The 15837-nt window shown below is 35.3% G+C and overlaps 1 protein-coding gene across 2 annotated transcripts in view; it reads right to left on the bottom strand.

The window, feature by feature from the left end:
* The window catches only part of prel (preli-like), a 68462-nt gene that overhangs the window by 28453 nt on the left and 24172 nt on the right, over positions 1–15837 (bottom strand). For both annotated transcript variants that reach the window (XM_089087398.1, XM_089087391.1), the window contains exons 2-3: positions 12617–12722; positions 8363–8576 (exon numbers count right to left, since the gene is read on the bottom strand). In XM_089087398.1, the coding sequence (XP_088943524.1) occupies positions 8363–8576; positions 12617–12708 (306 nt within the window). In that variant the 5' untranslated portion in view covers positions 12709–12722. The remainder of the gene's footprint in view (positions 1–8362; positions 8577–12616; positions 12723–15837) is intronic.

Below are 15837 nucleotides of genomic sequence, written 5' to 3'. Positions count from 1 at the left end.
AAGCGTAGTTAGGGGTAGTTAGCCTTTTTTACTTTTCTTCAAAGCTTTGAAAAAAGTGTTATAATATTCCAAATGTTACATTTGTTCATATTTTTGGTAATCATTTGTGGGGTGATAGAATTTTTTAAACCACTGTAGATACGTAAGAACGTTACAACATCTAGTACCCTGAGGTCATAAGACTGCCAAAGACTCCTCCTTGAACCTCCCAAATTGAAAGCTTTTATAATGACCTGGTCTTTTAATGTAACTTGGGCACTGGACCAAGGGCACCATTGTCACTCGAGCACAACGTTAGGTGGGTATGCCGATATCGCTTTCGTCACACCAATTCGTTTTAGTGTGAATCTGTCTGGTACTTATGAATGAATGTTTTAAAAGTAAACCCGTTTCATCAATAATAAAAAAAAACGGGTTGGACGCATATGTACCTTTCCCTTTGGACAATAAAACCATGCAAGTTCAGTATCAAGTATAACTCACGAAAATCTTGTTAATTTTTTTCAACTTTTCAACTTTTTGGAATCCCTGCTTTCAATGAAAAAAATCAAGGTACTATCACTTAAATATAATAACTCCCTATACCCCTCCCCCCTCTGGATACCATCTTGATAGGATACCGTCTCTGCTTTAAATAAAAAAAATAATTAACTTATTGGCACCACTGCTTTCAAAACAAAAATCGAGGTATTATCATTTAAATATGATAGCTCACTACCCCCTCCCCCTCTGGATACCACCTTGATAGGATGCCGTCTCTGCTTTAAATTAAAAAAATCAACTTTTTGGGATCCCTGCTTTCAATAAAAAAAAATTTCAAGCTATTATAATTTAAATGTAATACCCCCCCCCCCTCTGGATACCACCTTGATAGGATACCGTCTCAGCCTTCATTAGAAAAATAATTTACTTAATAATTAACTAGGTCACTATATGGTTCAAACCAACACGCAAAATAACGTTAAACAGCTTAGTGTTCCTTGAAAAAAAAATTGAGGGTATGAGTAAAGGAGTACAAAGACAACAACAAAAATGTTGAAATTATTCAGATATACCTCAAACTATTGGAAAACTGGGTTATAGATTTGCCTTGGCATTCAATAAGATCCAAACAATCTAATTAAATGGGAGCACAAACAAAAGCCAAATTAGGCCAGTAGCCTATGAGACTTCGCAAAATGCCCAAGACAATGAACAAGTCCTAATAGGGGGCCCTGGGTCTATCAAAATATTTGAATGGTTTCCCAGGGTCTTTGATATCATTTTCTTCTGTCTCCACTTCAAATGAAAAAAATAATTATCTTTTTGGCATCCCTGCTTTCAATGAAAAAAATGAGGTATTATCATTTGAAAATGATAACCCCATATCACCCCCCAATAGGCCATAATTTACAATTTTTTTATGAATCGTATTTTTGATGTATCTTCCGTTTCGATCTTAAATTCCCCAATCTTGTACATAGCTTAGTCTATAGCTAAATTATGTCTCAAAAGAAGGTTTTTTTGGGGGGGGGGGGGGGTAAAAATGTTTCAGAAAGAAGATTGTATTTTCTGTCAGGCGTTCAACAATTAATTATTAAACATTAAGAAAATATTATATAAAAACAGGAAAAAAAAATAATCTGCAAACTTATAATACAGTTGTAGAAACAATCTGTCAGCTGTCAATTTCAAAATCCAACTGAAGGCTGAATCTGTATAGTAGTGAATGCGTTCTATAATTCTATTCAACTTGAAAATAAAATTCTTGACTACGAATGATGTAACAAATAGCGATTGGGAAACTGCATTCGAAATGATTTAAATTCATTTCATAAAGAAGATACTTTTTTTTGTCAACATATGAAGAACTGTGTATATTGCAATATTTGCAATTGCATATTGCATTTCTCTGGTTTTTATGCCAAGTAACAAAAGAGACGAAAATCAAAGAACAAGAGAGTTGTGAAGAATTATGGTATGCAAGGTAATATTAGGCAGGGAAAGTCGCTGGTGATAAATCGCTAGGGGTGGCACCGTGATTGCGTGATTTTCGGGGATTTGGGGAACCAATTTTTTTTTCGTGGAAATACCCGAAAATTCGGGGATACCCAAAAATTCGCCTCTGTCGGCGGCGGCACGTCTGCGGCGTTACGACACTACGGCGGCGTTCGACCGGGCCTCTCGTCGGCGGCGTTTGGTCGATCCGCCGGCGCGGCGCCGGGGTCTAGTTATATAGTCGAAAAGTATCCACGTTTCTAAATTCACTGAAAATCAATCTTGACTGAAAAAAGTTTCCTTAAAATCAATAAAATTTGACAATACTCCAAAATTGACCGATTAATGCTCAAACCAAATGAGAATTGAATAAACCTTAATTCTTTTTTCAATTTTTTTTTATCCTTTGCCATTCAACTGTAATACTTAAAAATTGACAAAAGATAAGATAATTTATAACAATCAGGGAATAGTAATGATCCACCTTGTCAATTTGCCTATATAAGGTGTATTTTTTCAATGGATTTCGTAGGAAATCTATCATTTTAGAAGTGAGTAGTCTAGAATGCACCAACCCTTTTTGTTATTGAATTATTAGCAAAGAAACGGAGGGATCTAATTTTTAGTTAGGCCTGTTCTGGCACATCTTTGTGACTTAGTAAAACCGAAAAACTTCATCAAAGGAATATAATCTATGGAGGAGCATGCTGCTGCTACTTGAATGGAGTCTGACTTGCGTGATTGAGTACCTGGCAGAGATACAGGACTTACCCCCAAGGGTATATCAGGCATTCTACAATGGGCTGTTCAATGTGAAAAAGCAAAATGCATAATTCAATTGTAAATCCCCTGATACCGCGATGGAATCCACTATTGATTTGGGGTCAAATAAAAAGAAGGTGGAATGACAGAGATTACAATTTATGAGTTGGCACTTCTGAAGTGGATTTTAATTCTCCTGTTTAGCGCCTTAGTTTCAGCTACATCAGTGACACGCTATGCATTGCACTTCAAAGTGAGTTTAACACCGCTCAAAAATCAGCATTCCTTTATCCTGCAGCAGTACACAGCTGTTGATAAAATAAACTCTTTTCTGGAATCCATGCTCAATCCTTTTCAATGAAGCTGCTTTTAGCAAAATGTAAGTCATGAATAATGAGCAGGCAAAACAGAAAAAGAAAACCCAGACTTTTTAGTACAGTAAATAGTCTCATCAAGGTTGAACTTCGAAGATTCGAATGATTATTGGTAAGTGTTGACATTCCCGGCGACACAGGACTCCCCCATCTGAAGAATTGGCTTTCTCGTGAATTTCTTCTACATACACCTTCTATATTCGAGACAAGTGTCATTAATGGGAAGGTTGTATTTTGGCCAGGAACCAAGTCAGTTGTTCTGGAGTATTTGGAAACAAAAAGAAGTTTGAATGACTGGCCTGTAACACCAACATTAGGAATGAGATGGTTCATACATGGGGGGGGGTTGAGATTTCGTACCTCAGAAGCCCCCCGTCAACTGAAGCAGAAATGATTGAAAGCTATTGAAAACAGATATCTTGTAATCTTGTATCTTTTAATGGTGACATTCAAAACTATGTACCCTTGGAGATAGATATGATGGAATATTTCGGTACGGTGACAATGGATGCAATATGATCTGCCAGGGGACTGTAGTAGTTGCCACAATCAGCAAGGATGCTCGTACAAATTCAAAGCAACTATAGGTAAACACTGAAAGCTAGATGATTGGAATTATCAATTTCCAAGTCAAAGGCAAAACTGATAGAACTTTTATCTGACAAATTTCAAAACTTAGTCCAAGTGCTTCAAGCAGGTCTAACTGTCAACCTCTCTAGATGCTTTCAAGGCCGAACGACAATAGGGATGCTCAACAGGAGTAGAAGTATTGATACAGACTTTGAACAGCATCTGTGTTGTACCCAGGAAAAGATGGATAGTAGAGTCGTGTAGCACAAATTGGACTGTTGGAAGAGGGGTATCGGTATTTCATATATTATTGTGAAGACACTGCTGTCCTTATGCTGCATCATTATAAGCCATTCCTTGGATTCTACTAATATTGTGAAAAGTGGAATTTTTTTTTCCGGTTTTACGAATACTCAAAGCCTGCAAATCAACTTTGCCAGTATTTTCCAAACAATCTAGTTTTTTTTAATCTTCCCTTCTTCATATGAATTCACGTCTAAAAGCTACCGGAAGTCTAGAAACTTACCAGCAATTAAGTGTATTGCTAATATAGTCCAATTTTGAGCTTATTTGTTACTTTGCAACTAATAAAAGATAAAATATTGAGTTAAATTAACCAGATTGAAGAGCTCTAATCTTGCTAATCCACGAATCAGATACAAAACAACATAAGCACTGTAAATACTTCTTTTAGGTTTTCATTCTGGCCACTATAGTTGACAATAATTGTGGATCTACGCCCTATAGAAAACTGATCTGGACGATTAGTGTTAATGTAATACTGTTATAGGGCTAATCTGTTTCATTCTTAATGTTTACTGTTTCTCGGACATTTAAAAGCGAGAAAAAAAGGCGTATAAAGCAGCGATAAAAAGGTCATTCATTAATAATCCCTTTGACTGGGATCGTTTTGCCAGGAATGAGATTAGCCAAGATCACCGTCTATCCTTAACTCAACAACTAGAACATTAGGAGTCAAAGCATCATCTTCGTCAACTATAAGCAATGTTTTAGAAAAATATTATACAGATTGTAGACAGTTTCGTTTCGCCATTAAGAAGCCTGTCTATATATACGGTATATATATATATATATATATATATATATATATATATATATATATATATATATATATATATATATATATATATATATATATATATATATATATATATATATATATATATATATATATATACACACACACACACACACATATATATATATATACGTGTATATATATATATATATATATATATATATATATATATATATATATATATATATATATATATATATATATATATATATATATATATATATATATAGTGTCTGTTGGAAGGCCCAACAAACGAAAATTTGTAGTTGCAGTTACAATATAAATGATGATTCTTTGAAACCAACACCTTGACTAACGTGTCAAAAATGAAAATAAAGAGAAGACACTGGCAGTTAGAATATATGCAAAAACGACAATTAGAGCATGTTAATGAAAATGAAGAGCAAATACACACGCAGTTAGAAGACCAACGACAATGAACAAGTGAGGGAGTCAAAAATGAAAATGAAGAGCAGCGAGTTGATGAAAATCATCCTGGACAGCTAGAATCAAAACGTGCCAAATTGAAAATGATAGCGACGATGATTGGGTTTGGGATTTTGACATAGATAAGGTCATCAATGCCTAACATACCTTTGTAAAAAAAAACAAAAAACAAAGGTTCGGCTATATGTATTTCATAATGACGATAGATGAGCCGAGGTGTAACGAAGCAAAAAAATTGATAATGATAGCGATGATGATTGGGTTTTGGATTTTGACATGGAAAACGTCATCAATGCCTACCATACCTTTGAAAACCTAAAAATATGTACTGGATAAATCGTTGGAAGAAAAAAAATGTTTTTGTCCCACCACCTGAACAATTAAAACAAACAAAGGTTCGGCGATATGTCTTTCATAATGACAAAAGATAAGCCAAGGCAAATGATGAAGTCTTTGTCCCACCACCTGAACAATTCAAAGGAACAAAGGTATAAAGACATAATGACAAAAGACAAGCTAAGACAAAAGAAGAAGATTTTGTCCCACCACCTGAACAATTAAAAAAAACAAAGGTGGTCGTCATTGCCTTCCATACATTGTAAAATCAAAAACCTGGACTACATAAATCGTCGGGAGAAAAAGAAGTTTTTGTCCCACCACCTGAACAATTGAAAGAAACAAAGGTTCAGCGATATGTGTTTCATAATGACAAAACACAAGCCGAGGAAAAAGTTAAAAGTCCAATAAAAAAATGTAATTATACAAAGGCACGGCTTCTAATTTAAGGTCCATTTGGGCGTCATGACATAAAGAAAAGGCTCAAATTGTCTGCGTTTAAAAGACAAGCGACAGTGAGAATCTATATACATATAAAGCCTGCCGCGTGCCGGTACTATATATATATATATTTATATATATATATATATATATATATATATATATATATATATATATATATATATATATATATATATATATATATATATATATATATATATTTTTATATATATATATATATATATATATATATATATATATATATATATATATATATATATATATATATGTATATGTATATAGTGCTTTTATTTTTAAATATCACTGAGTCACGTCGAGTCAAATAATAGCAGCGAAATTTATACAGCTTTCAACCTCATCAAACGTAATTGCACTAAGTATGAAATAAGACTTGCCAGAGACCCGAGCAAAGGGATGGAATGACAAAGAAAATAACAATTCTCGCCTTTCAGCAGCACCTTGATAACTTTTTCAGCACCTTGATAAAGCGACACCTAGTCCTAAGAGCTTCGGTGGCCTGTAAGTAAAATATCAAGAAAACTGCCAGTATTGTTCCATAGTGGTATTTTTCACCATCGTATCTAGCCATACTCGCTGAAAACTTATATTCATTCGATACACAGCAGTTACGCTTGTTAGGTATGCGCAAGAATTGATGAAAAAATTGTATCTGTTCAGGGATTCGAAGCAAAACGACCAAAATGTCTATTCAGGGATTCGAAGCAGGGATTCTATTCGGGGATTCAAAGCAGAACAACCAAAATGTCTATTCAGGTATTCGAAGCAAAACAACCAAAACGTCTGTTCAAGGATTCGAAGCAGAACAACCAAAATGTCTATTCAGGGATTCGAAGCAGAACCACCAGTGTCTATTCAGGGATTCTAAGCAGAACAACTAAAATGTCTGTTCAGGGATTCGAAGCAGAAAAATTGTGAGTACAGTCTGGAACAAGAAACGAGGGGAAGATCTGTATTTGAAATGTAGTTTATAATAAAGACAAGGAATTTTTGTATTCGTGGACCAAGACAGATATACGAAGGAATCAAGCTGTCAGCAATTTTGCTTGAATTAGAAGGAAGCTTCAACTTAACCGCATACTGCCAGTCTTAAATACAAAAAAAAAAATAGCTACGCAACAGAATAGTTACCACTTTTCTTACTTGGCTTTCATAGTTTTATATGTTTCTTCGTCACAGAAGTATTTCAATACTTCATACAGATTTCAAATTAGTAATTTGACTTATTTATTAAGCTATAACTGAAACCAAGTTGCAATATTTGCCTTTAATCTTCTGTGGGTCTGTCACATTAATTATACAGAATAATATCTGATTTTAGTTGAAGGGCTTTTATATGTATCCTCAGAAAGCACCTATTCTGCACAACAATCAAAAGTAAAAAAAGACAACAATAATTTACCCTACTGTATACGGAATGCACTGCCTAGATTGGTTTTAAACAAAACGAAGCAAGAAATCAAATACACGTTGAAGACTTTTTGGAGGTGATGCATTACAAAGTTTAGAATAAGAAATTAGGGGCTTTAAATTTTAGGCTTTATAATTTTACTATCATATTACATTTTCTGCCTTAAGATGGCGAAAATTGGAACAAGATTCTCATATTGTAATATTCTACCCCACCAATTTAGTTTTTCTATTTTTTGGTCCTTCGTTGTATTTTTTGGTCTACTTTTCTATTTTAAAAATTTTTGTTTATTGATTAATCTAGACTTTCCACAGTCAAGCTTTGCTTCAGAGTCTTTTTAAGCATAACCTATATGCTTTAACTTATTATTTTCTGTTCAGAAAAATCAGTACACCACTCAGAACATAAAAAAGAGAGAAAAAACAACAACAAAAAGAACAATCGCTTTCCGAACAAACTGTCCTTGACGCTTCTTAGAAAGTATAGCTAGTTTAATGAAATTTTTAGAAATAAGATTAAACATCCAATCACAATCAGCAGCAGACCTTTTCAGATGAAAACTACAAAAAAAAGAAAAACACAGCACATACTCTTTTTTGAAAACACAAAAAAACTATTTTACGCCCTTACCTCCACAAAAAAATCGAATTCCCAAAAATTCCAAATATATTCCCATCGGTGAGACAAATAAGGTACTCATTATGTAACATCACAAAATAGCTTTTAGAGCAAATGCTTAATGATTGCCTGGGAGTTAGCGGCATAGGGAATTACATAGGCAGGTGCAAACCCTGAATTCCGCATTCACCTAGCTCAATTACTTATCATATAAACATAAAAGAGAATTTTTGTAGAAAAGCGATTGTTTACCCTATAGTATTTTACTTAGGGCTTAATTCTACATACCATCACTTTACTGAATCCAATATTTTTCGTTAATGTCGTCAGTACTTTTTTCTCTCTATCAACAAGAGATTCTTCTAGGATATGAACCAGCTTGGCTGGAATAAATCTTTCACCCCATTTGGGTAATGAATTTGTCTTGGTGAAAATCCTCTTAGTCAAAAGAATATTCCCGCTCTGTTCTCGCCACATAACATCCTCGGATAGAACATGCTTACTATAAATGTAAATATTAATAGGTTAGGATAAAATCCAAATCAAAAGCAAAATTTAACACCAAATTGTGAATGAAAAAAGTCAACCAAGATGAACTATCTCAAGACCAAAATAGTGTAAAAAAAAGGCCCGATGAAAATGTACAAATAGCAGTAACTATAAATGAAACGAAATCACGGACTAATGTACATGCAATCAACATTAATAGCTTGTCCCTTTAGAGATATTTTACAGTGACAGCCTCTTATTTATAATACTTATTAGATTGACCCTAACCTCGGAATAAACCATCTTCACAAAGAACAAAGGTTACTATAAATATAGATATTGAAAGTAATAATTGAGCTCGTAAAAGGCTAAATAAATCAACTCTGCACTTTTTTCCACTTTAGCAAAGAAGTATTTGAATATTTTTGCCATTCAATACTAAAAAAATCCAAAATTTGTGATATTGTATGCCATAGATGAAATTGACGAGAATCTGGATAATGCAGCCAGACAGCGTAATAGTAAGATGAGAAGTCAGTATGGGAAGAAGGGTTGTTGAGAAGCTGAGAGAAAGTAGTCAGTCTGGGCTTGTCTCATTGAAAGATCCTAATTAGTCACATGGAATGTGTAAAGACGAATTGACGGAGTAGAAGATTGAAGCTGTAGCAAATGACAAGGAAAAGAAATACGTTTTTTTTTACGATTTCGAAGTGAAGGAAGAAGCATTTTGCGAGGAATTAGAGAGAGTACTAAAAGGATTTAAATGAAATGTCCTCAGATACTGATGGCGAGGGAAATGATTATTCGCAATACGACGGCGACAAAGTTTCAGGCGAATTACTAAAGGTTATATGAAACAGAGGGGAAAATCAAGTGATTTTAGACAAACTTTAATTAAACCCCTTTATGAGACAGACGATAATACCGAGTGTCATAAATAGAGGCATCAGCTTAATTTCTGCAGGAAGCAAAGAGAAGAACAGTGTGTGTTTAAGAAGGATACTTGAGAAACATCTGATCGATCAGATCCCTTGAGTCTCCAGTTTCATAGATTATGAACAGACATTCGATTAAGCCAACTGAAGAGCTTTCGCGAAGGTCTCATTGTTGCATACAGGTGAGTACAATTTTAGCGATGAGTGGAATGTACAAGAGTAACATTGCGGCAATATTGGTAGAAAGTGAAGTAAGTGGCTGGTATGGCGTTGAATCAGGAGTTAAGAAAGGTTGTGTCCTCTGGCCATTTAAATAGATTTTTATGTACTTTCTCCTAAGAAGCATATGAAAGGCAATGGGTCAACATGGGATCAAACAGGAAGAATCTCGAAGATTTTGACTTTGCAGATAATTTGAGGGTCCTAGATAACATATATTAATCAATTGAAGGAATTTTTGGAAGTTTTGAGAGTTAAGGGAACAAAAATACGTTCATAAATTAATGTTAAGAAGACTAAGTCGCTTAGAATACGAATAAATGTTTGTGAAGATGTAAAGTAGGATAATGAGAACATCAATCAAGGCGATAGCTTCACTTACTTGGGTAGTAATAATAGTAGAGATGTTGGATACAGTGAAGATCTAAAAAGTAGGATAGCCAAGGTCCACAGTCTTTTTTCCCCAGTTGAAAAAAGTTTTCAAGATAAGTTTACGAATCAATATTAGAATATTGGAAGCTACAGTAATGACTGTTGACCAGCAAAGTTCTGAAACATGAGCGCTTAGAAAGGCAGAGGAAAATTTTTGAAAGGATAGTTTTACGTTCCAGTTTTACAGATCTCTGGGCCCATCCAGCTTTTAATGAAAGAAAGGCTGAAATGGCTGCGGCACGATTTGAATAAAATTCTATTTTGGATGGTTTCACTTTCTCTGAATCCTCACTTGAGATGCCAAGATGCCAAATGGGACAAACATATTCAAGTAGAGGAAGAATAAACGAAGCTTGTGAAGGAGCTTTAAGAATGACACCAAAGCATTTGTTTTGAGGAGGACTGTTTTTAATGGTTGTCCCGAGTTAAATTAGGAGGAAATCGTGACACCATCAGTTTCAAGAAGACATCATAAACACTACAAGGGATGGGATAAAGCAAAAAGGGCGGTCATTTTAGGATACTCATCTGATTTATTTAAGATTTGGATTGGGTGATTCTTATTAATGACGCTCATATTTCTCCTCAATAGCTTTCTAAAGCAGGTTTCTAGGATAATTGAATCGTTGAAAAATTTCCATCTCTTGAGAAAAGTCGAGGAAAAGGCTTCCATTACTTTGGAATACGCCAATGCGGACGGTCTGTACACAAGGGATTGAAGCAATGAATGAGATATGTGAATACTTTGCAATCCTTCTAATGGAAATGAAGGAACCAGTTTTAAGGGAAGAAATTGAACATCACATTTGCAGACTAGTTTTGTATTAATACGTTGTAATTAACAACACATTATGTGATATAATACTCCGTAATACTTTCTCGCACCTTTGTGACGTTTTCCAGTGCTGTGCTTGTTAATCATCATCCTGAAATCTCACAGTCTTCAACAGTCGTTGGCCTATCCTTTATGCATTTCTAAAACAAAAAGTCTCCCTTTGACTTCCAACATTGCCATCGAATGCTTCCACAGGGATGCAATGAATTATTTCAGGAGGTTTTGAAGCTTGAAGCAGAATTCTATCATATTCTTTGTTTATACATCTTAAGGCCTAATATGATACTTCAAGATCTTCTTAGAGTAAAGCATGGCTTCGCCTTATCATCGTTGCTTATCAACATAGTAATAAACTGTATATTGAGAAACGCAACCACATAAGGTATCAGCCTGAATGCAGAAAAAAAATCAATGTGATTTATGCTTTGCCAAAGACATAACTATCCTCGAGAACTGCAAGAAACACCTGCAACAGCTCCTTGACCAAATCATAACGAAAGCGAAACGCGTTGAGCTTAAAATCAATACAAAGAAAACTGTAGGTTAAGTGCCTAGAAGGAACAATTGGAAGCTCATTACAGAAAGAAGTAGCGTCCTGTATGTATCAAGGAAGTGGAGCTTTCAACAGAATGAAGAGAATCTTGGCATCGAACTTCTTTTTACTCCGTGCCAAACTTAGACTCAATTACCGCTGTTCTGCCACTTCTGAAGTACGAATTTGATTCATAGAATATTAATGGAGAACAAGAGTGTTACATCCTGAGCTTTAAACATGCCTGGAAATTTCAGGATTCTCGAAAGAATCCTGAAAGTACACTGACCAGATCGGGTCAAAAATGTTGAAATCCAAAAATGACAACCCAAATCATCCAGTCAAACAAATTTCGCTCGCCAGCGTCAATGGCAATTTCTAAGCCAGGTCTTCAGAAAGGAAGACTTTAGAACTCCTAAGGCTACCTTCCAGTGGCAGTCCTTAGGATCAAGAGGAACAGATGGTCTAATAACAACCTGCAAAAGACATATCAATCACATCTCCTTTCTTGTAGCACGTTTCCGCAGTCCAAGTGGGAAGATGTGCAAGTGGCATCAATATATTACGAAGAATAGAGACTTCTTTTTGATGCCCTAGGCACCTCTGTATGCAAAGAAAAATCTAAGGTTCTTATTCTTCAAAATCAACCGTTGACACAGGTTAGAGAATCACCAATAGACTGAAACGAAACGACACATGTAACAGACAAAAATCATGAACAAACCCTTCATCTGCAATAGCTGATGGCAGAGTAATTGATAAAAAAGAATTATCATTTCTAGCAGCAGCAGGTTTCAGTACAAATCTCTCAAAATGAAAGAAATTCCCCAGATTTTTGGGTAGCATCTCGTATGTGCAGTGAGAACTATTTAATATTTAATTTCGAGTTTTTGCAAGAGCTATTTTCTTTAACTTCGTATAATTTGTGAACTTTGTTTTAGTTTCTGCCATTTTACTGTTAATGTAGACAAGCCCTTGAATGAAATCACGCCCCCAATCCCACCACATCACACTGAAAATCTTAAAATTACAATTTTAGTCTCGCACAAATTAAGCTAATTTAAATAACGTAAATAAAAATTATCTAAAAAAGGATAAACCTGTATGGATTTGGGTATCGCCACCAGAATGCTGTTGCTACGTTTTCCCATGGATAGTGAAAGACTGAACTTGACTCATAATACTTCACCATAGTATCAATAATAACTGAAAATAAATAACAACTTAGCCTTCTTATCAACAAAAAAAAGATAAGAATGCATTAAATAAAAGAAGAAGGCTATATTCATACATATTAGCAACCAATTAGCAAAAAGCTAAATTATAAATTGAAATGAGCAGAAGCCATCTCCAAAATGAGAGAGATTTATCACTTTCCTTTCACTCACGGGCGTCCTTTGGGAGGGGCAAGGGGGGGGGGCATTTCCCCCTCCAATAATGTGGAGAAAAATCTATTATATAGACCATGCTACTTGAATATCCAGATCTTGACCCCTCTTGCCCCCCCCCCCCCAATGAAAATGCTGTAGATTCGCTCCTGCTTTCACTTATAAATTTTAAGCGGTTTTTGTAGGGATAATTCTATTTAACAAAAAAAAAAATAAATAAATAAATAAAAAATAATATTAGTGAGTACAAAATATCTAAACCTAATGACTCTTTAGCCTCAAGTCATGGACCCCACGAAGATAGAATACCTTCAAAAAATGTTACAGCAAGTTCTTTTTTGTGCTACTGTGAATAAATATGTGGGCTAAACTGTTTTTCATGTCAGGCATGTCTGAAGGAGTCTAATTTAAACAGCTCATATTTGGAAAACGGTAGGTAAAACGAAAACAAAACCCGACTAATTACACAAAAAACAATGAAAACAAGAAAGAGCTAAAAAAAATTAGGTTATTTCAGATGGGCCAGGGGGGGAGGTCAGGGTCGGATTCTAAGGCCTTCCCTATTTTTCAATCCATGGCCTGAACCATTTCTGTGTCAATTGTTGAAGACACATTTCTAACATTTACGTACATTTTTAGAACAACAATAAAATCATAAGTGCAATGATACAATTTTTTCGGCTGATGGAGGCAATTCGCAATTTTTATTTGGGTAGAGTTTCAACTTGTATTTTACTTAATTAAACATAAAAAAACGAATTTTTCACCTGAAAGTAAGGAGCTACATTAAAACTTAAAACGGACAGAAACCATTAATTATATGTGGGGGTTGTCCCCTCCTCAATGCCTCAATCTTTGCGCTAATTTTTTTTAAGTACTTAATAAAATTCAGATTGTTCTAATTAAACCACAGATTATCTATTAGGTTTCACCAGAAATCTCATTCTTATAAAATACATGTGCCAACGTGTTCCTCAATAACATTGGCTACCTAACCAAACTAGCTCACTTGCGCAATGTCGTTGGATTGGACAACGCTCCCTCCTTGCTTGGATAAGTCTCCGCCACCTGCTCATTGACGTGGGATATTGTCAACCGGTACTGTTCTATTAACCGGACTCTTTTTATATCTCAAACTCGAGACGTGTTGAACAAACCCGTTTATATGGGATGATACAAGACACCGCTGTAGAGAAATACAATGTATAGCGTGGTTTTAATTGCGTATACGACATTTAAAGTGTTTTTTTGGTTATTTTTTTTTTTGGGGGGGCGGGAGGTACCTAGGTTAGGTTACGTATTTAATATATGCTGTGCTTTGCCCCCCACCCCTCCCTCCTAATGTGCGAATATATAGCCAAAATTTGTTTCTAAACTATTATATAGTCATCCTATTTTATTTCATTAGCATTAACCAAACTAGCATTATATAAAAGAGTCCGGTTAATAGAAGAGTACCCGTCAACCTTTAGGAAACCTAGTTATTTGATCAGATGGCTTTAGAGGTTTTTAAAATATTGAAGTGAAAAATCTGTGTAAGCATCAATAATCTGTGATTAAACGACCCTTGTGTTTCAGGAGCCACTCTTAAAGAATTGGAAAAAAAGGTCAAACTTTAACATTAAAAGTGAGTATTGAGGAGGGAACAACCACCATCATATACACAATAACTTTCTTTTCGTTTAAAGTTTTTACGTTGCTTCTTATATCCAGTTGAAAAAACTTGTTCTTAAAAATTTATTTTCCGATCTTTTTTAATAATAACGGGGGATCTGGCTCCTCCTCTATTCCCTCCCCTCAACGAATATGCCTACATGGAAAGTTTCTCCCAGTTGTACTACCCCACCCCCACCAGGAAAATTCCCCAGACAATTCGACTCTCGCTAAAAATTCCCCAGAAAATTTCTTGCTTGCTATTCCGCCTGAAAAGTTCTTCTTAGCACACTTTCACTTCGAAAAGACTATTTTCTCATGATTTTTCAAATCAAACCAGCCCCCCCCCAATGGGAAATCTTCCCCCGAACCCTCCTCCACCCACAGTGAAGTTACTCCCGCAGAAAATTCTGCAGGATAATTTCTCCGATGGAAAATTCCCCCCTGTCCCAAGTAAGATTCTCTAGACAACTCCACCCCGGTGAAAGCTTCCTGCGAACAATTTTCCAACATATTCAAAGGTAAAATTGAGTCGACAAAGAGAAAGTGAAACAAATAAAAGAAATTTCGTAGAGAAATTCTGACAAATTCCCCTACTGTAAAAGTTTCCCAGGAAAGTTCACCGTCTGGAAACTTCTTCCGGTTGAAAATAAAAGTATATAGGTTACAAAGATTTACCTAAGGGCTGTAAGGTGGGTCACGTTATCCCCAGAGGCATAGTTATTGGACCTCTCAACTATACTAAACAAAATGGGTATCCAAACGATATGGCTCTACGATCAACCCTAGGGGGGAAAAAGCAACAAATAAACACGAATCCATGATCCTTCTTCTGGTAAAAAATCCTAAACTCCACATTTTTACAGATGGGATCGTGAAACCTCTACGATAGAGTTTTTTGATATGCTGAATTTGATTATGTGGTGTTCATTAGGATTTTGTGGCTTATCGGTGGCGCACCCGCTCCCCCCTTTCAGAAATCAGTCAACATTTCTCAGGCCCTAAACTTTGATATGTAACACTAAACTTAATGAGCGTTATATATTTGAATTTAGCATAATAAGCCAATTCTTTTGATTTGTCACTGATATCAAAATTCTCTTTAATTAGAGTCTCAGTTACTATAGAGCCGAGTCGCTCGTTACTTCATATCACGAACTGTTGAATATGATGGCTGGCGTTTACCCCCCCCCCCCGGAAAATAGCCCATGCGGAAAATACCCCTTCAGAAACGCGGCTGGTTGGTCTCTAATCACTTTGGACTTAAAAAAAAAATAATG

The sequence above is a fragment of the Artemia sp. Qi Xiang Cuo genome, chromosome 1 (genome assembly GCF_049724085.1).
Source record: "Artemia sp. Qi Xiang Cuo chromosome 1, ASM4972408v1, whole genome shotgun sequence".
Lineage (NCBI taxonomy): Eukaryota > Metazoa > Arthropoda > Branchiopoda > Anostraca > Artemiidae > Artemia > Artemia sp. Qi Xiang Cuo.
Note: the sequence above shows the minus strand (reverse complement) of the source record. Positions and strands in the feature narration are given on the sequence as shown.